Here is a 6017-nt window from a genome sequence, read left to right on the forward strand (position 1 = left end):
CGAATGGGGTCTTGAAGGATAAGTAAGAGTTGACCGGGGCGGGCAAACAAGTCAGGAGAGCATTCCCAGTGAGAAAAAAATAAAACAAAGGACATGGAAGATGGAACACTTGTGTGCATGTGTGTGTGCACATGTGTTTGCATGTGCTGCTGAGATTTTACCTACAAACCTTTCGGAGTGTGGGAGCATTGAGTACAAGTACACAGGAGCAGGAGGTGTGTCTGGAAGGGCAGGCCCTGTAGCAGTTGTCTTCCTAGCCAGGCGAAGGACTGAGAAGAGTAGGTCTTATTCTGAGAGCAGTGAGAGACACTGAAGGATGTTGTGGTCTGCTCAGGCTGCTATAACAAAATACCATAGACCGGGGAGCTTGTAAGCAACAGGTTTATTTTTCACAGTTCTGGAGGCTGGGAAGTCCAAGATCAAGGCACCATGACCCTGGTGAGGACCCACTTCCAGGGTCATGTCCTCACATGGCAGAAGGAGTGCAAGATCATTGAGGCCCCTTTTGTAAGAGCACTGATCCCATTTGTGAGGGCTCCGTTCTCATGACTTAATCACCTCAGAGGCCTTCCCTTCAAATACCACCATATTGGGGTTTGGTTACAACATGTGAACTTAGGGGGACACACACATTCAGTCCAAAGCCATGTGTTTGCAGCAGGAGAGCAGCATGTCCAGAAGTGTGTTGTACACAGACTATTTTGACTCTGTGGATCTGAGACAGTTGGGAATGAGGCAGAAATCTCCCACACTCAAGCAATGATAAAGGTCAAGGTGGCAGTGAAGCGGGGAGTGTGAAGAGGTGGTAAAACTTACAGCACCAATTGCAGCACTAAGATAGAGGTGAGTCACGCAGGCGAGGCAAAGCAAGAGGAGGAGAAGAGTCCCGGGGCTGGGTTATGTGACAAAGGGATGACTGGGGGACCATTTGTTAAGATAAGGAGCCCCGGAGACAGTAATAAATTGGAGAAGGGGCTCTTGGCCCCTCTTGGACGATCCTGAAGTCGTTGGGGCAGGACCAAAGACAAGATCCACGCCAACACCACTGACCAACCCCCAAAACCGAGCTGGCTTTGGGTCTCTGTCTGGTGCCACTGGGCAATATGGCCTAGATGGAAGGGTTAAGGGGTTCCACTCTCTGTGTGCTTCCTGTGTTCTTCTTCCTCCCATCCCATCTCTATCTCTGGGCTGGTTTGTGAGCTGAAGGAGTTCACACATACCCGGGGTGGGCCTCTGTCTCCTCGACAGAGTGGGACTGAGGAGCGAGGCCTGAAGCATTACTGGTTCACATCCTGGCCCGACCAGAAGACCCCAGACCGGGCCCCCCCACTCCTGCACCTGGTGCGGGAGGTGGAGGAGGCAACCCAGCAGGAGGGGCCCCACTGTGCCCCCATCATCGTCCACTGCAGGTGGGTCCTCCCAGCCAGCCACTGGAGCGGGGCAGCCCCCCACCTGCTGGGCTGCCCTGCCCCTCACCCCACCGGTCCCCTCGGCCCTCAGTGCAGGGATTGGGAGGACCGGCTGCTTCATTGCCACCAGCATCTGCTGCCAGCAGCTGCGGCAGGAGGGTGTGGTGGACATCCTGAAGACCACGTGCCAGCTCCGTCAGGACAGGTCAGCCCATGGGTGGGGGCTGGGCACACAGGGGAGCTAGAGCCTCGAGGGGGTAGAGGGAGAGACCCACATGTGCATTGGGGGGCGAGGGGCAGATGGAAAACACTGGCATGGACTGATGGGCAAACAACGAGTAGCGAGAACAGCTGGGTAGAGAGGCAGGATCCAGACGGTGGGGGGCCAGATGAAGAGGGAAGAAAAGCAGAGCTGCTGGACAAAAGGACAGAGGCTGAGAGGCTGAAAGTGGTAGGACATGTCATCTGTGTCCCTGATAGGAAGGGGCAGAGGGTAATGGTTGGCAAGGGTTGGTCTCTCCGAGATGCACAAGGACAAGGCCTGGCAAGTGATGGCTACTCCGTGGCTTTTGAGGCACCCTCCCACAGCCCATCCTTCCATGACCCTGCCCCCACTGTGCATCTCTGCCGGGCAGGGGCGGCATGATCCAGACATGCGAGCAGTACCAGTTTGTGCACCACGTCATGAGCCTCTACGAAAAGCAGCTGTCCCACCAGTCCCCAGAATGACTGCGCTTCTCCTGCAAGGTTCTCTGGGCACTGCCCAGCCTGAGTCTTGGCCCTCACCCAGGGCCCCGCCTTGGGTCCTGGGCCTGCTCCCCGCTTCCTCCCCTTCAGTCAGCTCCCTCTGTCCTCTCTGTCAGCCTGGCCTGGCCCCTACCCTCCAGCATTGCTCTTCCTACTGTACATATTGAGGAGTGGGGGCAGGGTCGGGGAGGGACATGCCAGGCCGGGCCTGGGGCCCCAGGGCCTGATCCACACCACACAGACCCCGGGCCCCAGTTTTTAACGATGGTCCCATCAGTACCTGATCCAGAACGTTTCCGTGCCACACTCTGTGTCCTGCTGCAGTGTGTTCTGTCTGTCCGTCCATCTCTGCTGTCTGTACCGGACACTGTGTCTCCTCGGCCAGGAAGGGGTGATGAGCTCCAGCCCCTAAGCAACCTGGGCGGACTTGCCTGCCTTGGCCTCACCCGCACTTCTCCCAAAAGGCAGATGACTGGGAGTTAGGCATGGGGAGCTCCGGAGGGCTACCAGAGTTCCAGCTGAGGGAGAGGTCTCTAGGTTGGAGTGGGCATCACAGCCAGGGTGGCCTCTGGGTGTCAGATGCCCTCAGGAGGGTGCCCAGCCTGTGAGGCACTGGCGAGGAAGGGGGCAGATGGGGCGTGGAGAACCCAGAGGATCTGGGCCCTGTTGGGGAGGGGAGGGGAGCTCAAGGTTTGGGTGGGGACTCAGCCCCAGATCTATGTGAGACATTTTTCGTGTCACTGTGGGAAAGCCTTCCCAGAAGTCTCACTGCGTGTCGCTCTGCGTGTGTTCCCATGTCCATGCGTGTGTTGAGAGCCCACCAGGAGGGCATGCATGACTCTGGCAACGTGTGTTATCTTGGAGCCACGTGTTTTTATTGCTGACTTTAAATATTTATCCCACGGCAGACAGAGACATTTGGTGTCTTTTTATAATTCGCTCATGGTCATTGAATAGAGCAATAAACGGAGCATTTTGAGCAAAACTAACCACCTGGGTCTGTGTGATTTGCCTCTCCCCTCTACTGCCTGCCTTCATGTACCTGGGTCTTTGTGCCCCTCCCCAGCATGAGCACACAGAGAGCTTGGCCTTTCTGCTCACTGGAGCCCCTTGTGGAGACTGGGAGTTTGGAACGAGTCCAAATTTGTAAAGCCAAACTGGGAACATTCTGCAGGATTCTCACACAGCCTCAGCCCTGGCCCTGACAGATGCTCTGGGCCCGGTGTGGAGCCTCAAGGACAGGTGTGGAAGGCTTCCAAGGAAGGCACAGTGGCTGGCAGGTCACCAATTCCAACAGACGTGCCAGAGAAGCCAAGGCTAGAGCAAGTAGACATTCAGGTCGCACCCAGGCCCCTTCCTGTTGGCCAAACACTTATCCCTTGTGGGCTCCACACGTCCCAACAGCAGCTGCAGCCCAGTAATTTCCCTTGTAAGGCCTGGGCTCAGAGTAGCTTCTCCCAAGGGGCCCAGGGAATCTGCATGTGGACTGAGATCCTGAGCCATCCTGGACACTCCTGCTCTATTCTTGTCCCCTGCCCCCCTGGGATGGAGCAAAAGTAGCCATGATGCCACTGCTGGCAGGTGGGGGTCACCCCAGGGCAGAAGGAGGGGTCCAGAGCAAGGGTGCTGACCAACAAGTCCTTACAAGATGCCAGAACCTTGGGTGGGATCCAGGGTCCAGGCATGTGGGGTGTGCTACAGATGATGAGAAAATCTGTCCAGGGTGGGCTGGACACAGTGGCTCACACCTATAATCCCAGCACTTTGGAAGGCTGAGGGGGGCAGATCATGAGGTCAGGAGTTTGAGATCAGCCTGACCAACATGGTGAAACCCCATCTCTACTAAAAATACAAATATTAGCCAGGCATATGGTGGTGCACGCCTGTAGTCCTAGCTACTCAGGAGGCTGAGGCAGGAGAATTGCTTGAACCTGGGAGGCGGAGGTTGCAGTGAGCCGAGATTGCGCCACTGCATCCAGCCTGGGTGACAGAGAGAGACTCCATCTCAAAAGAAAAAAAAGAAAACAGGTGGCTGAAGCAGCCCAGATGGAGGTCCTTGAGAAGAGGTGGCCATACTCTCCAGTCACCCTCAAGAGTAGAGACCTCCCCACAACCCCCAGAGGATGGGCCCTCCTACTCTTCTACCCAGATTAGGGAGATTGGGCTGTTGAAGTGGGAAGAAGGAGAGTTAACATTTCCCTGTCCTTCCCCAGGGTGGCCTTGTAAAGATACTCAGGCTGTGTATGAACCACACATAGGAGTGCAACATGAATGGCACCCCCTGGATTTGTGTAGCAAAGCAGCAGATCCCAGAGGCCCTCCCCAGTTCACCCCGTCCCAGTCCCTGAAAAATACAGACCTGTTGCTTTGCTCCCTGAGCCCTGCTGGACTATGCATGCACATGTACCTGAGTGTGTGCCCATGGACACACACTATCCTGAGCCCCTCCACTCAGAGAGGTCCCCAGCAGCAGTGAGAGCCAAAACCTATGCCACAAGGGAACAGAAAAAGTATCCCTGGACTGCCACCCTCAGCCTCCTTCCTGCCTGGCCTTCAGTGTTTCCCCCAGCCTGGATCCAGCTTTGCTTCCCACCTCCCTTCTCCACTGCCCTCCCTCTTCCCCCCTCCCCCCACAACCAAGCAGTGTGCCATCTAGCTGAGACAGCTGCAGAGCCTGAGTAAGGAATCACCCCCAGGGGGCCAGACATTTAAGGAACAGATGACACTGGTAGCCTCACTGTTGGGGCAAAGGAAGAAGGAGACGGGCCACCGTACAGTCCAGGCACTAGCTGAGCCTCCAAAGCCGTGGACGCAGCATTCGAATTTTGGGAGGGACTGGTCAGTGCTGAAGGTAAGTCTCCCCTCCTCCCTCAGGAAGGGGACAAAGCTGACCACCTTCTGAGCCCAGAGGGGACTATAGGGTAGAGAGCAGGAATGGGGACAGGGGAATAGTCTCAGAACCCAAAGGTAGAAGCAGCCCAGGCAGAGAGATATTAGGGGGTGGAGGGAGGAAACAGAGTTTAACCCCTAACTACCTGGTTTAAAGAAGGCTTTGGAGCCCTCTGGGACACCACCAGACTGGAGTCAAGAGCTAGGAGTCTAGTCTGAGTGACCTTAGACAGGGTCATTTCTTTCAGACATCAGATTCCTCATATACAAAATAGGGCTTTAAAAACTGCAATGCTGGGCCAGGCGTGGTGGCTCACACCTGTAATCCTAGCACTTTGAGAGGCTGAGGTGGGCGGATCACGAGGTCAGGAATTGGAGACCAGCCTGGCCAACATAGTGAAACCCCATCTGTACTAAAAACACAAAAATTAGCCAGGCATGGTGGTGCGTGCCTGTAGTCCCAGCTACTTGGGAGGCTGAGGCAGGAGAATTGCTTGAACCCGGGAGGCGGAGGTTGTGGTTAGCCAAGGTCGCGCCACTGCACTCCAGCCTGGGCAACAGAGCAAGACTTCATCTCAAAAAAAAAAAAAACACAAAAAAACTGCAATGCTGGCCAGACACTGTGACTCACACCTGTAATCCTAGCCCTTTGGGAGGCCAAGGCAGGTAGATCAATTGAGGTCAGGAGTTCAAGACCAGCCTGGCCAACAAGGTGAAACTCTGTCTCTACTGAAAATACAAAAATTAGCTGGGCATGGTGGCATACACCTGTAATCCCAGCTGCTGGGGAGGCTGAGGCCGGAGAATCGCTTGAATTTGGGAGGAGGAGGTTGCAGTGAGCCGAGATCGCACAAAAAAAACCCGCAATGCTGGTTAAATACAACATGGAGGGACATCCATTCATTGAGATAACATGGTACTCTGAATAGGAATGAGGAAACTCTATCATCTGGCATGGAAAAAATCTCCAAG

General features: G+C 55.2%; 1 protein-coding gene across 3 annotated transcripts in view; it reads left to right on the plus strand.

Moving 5' to 3' along the window:
* Positions 1 to 2287, plus strand: part of LOC105486992 (protein tyrosine phosphatase non-receptor type 5) — a 61976-nt gene extending 59689 nt beyond the window's left edge. For all 3 annotated transcript variants that reach the window (XM_011750226.2, XM_071074978.1, XM_071074979.1), the window contains 3 exons: positions 1249 to 1409; positions 1501 to 1614; positions 2045 to 2287. In XM_011750226.2, the coding sequence (XP_011748528.1) occupies positions 1249 to 1409; positions 1501 to 1614; positions 2045 to 2138 (369 nt within the window). In that variant the 3' untranslated portion in view covers positions 2139 to 2287. The remainder of the gene's footprint in view (positions 1 to 1248; positions 1410 to 1500; positions 1615 to 2044) is intronic.
* The last annotated feature ends 3730 nt before the right edge of the window (positions 2288 to 6017 follow it).

The sequence above is a fragment of the Macaca nemestrina genome, chromosome 12, assembly GCF_043159975.1.
Source record: "Macaca nemestrina isolate mMacNem1 chromosome 12, mMacNem.hap1, whole genome shotgun sequence".
Lineage (NCBI taxonomy): Eukaryota > Metazoa > Chordata > Mammalia > Primates > Cercopithecidae > Macaca > Macaca nemestrina.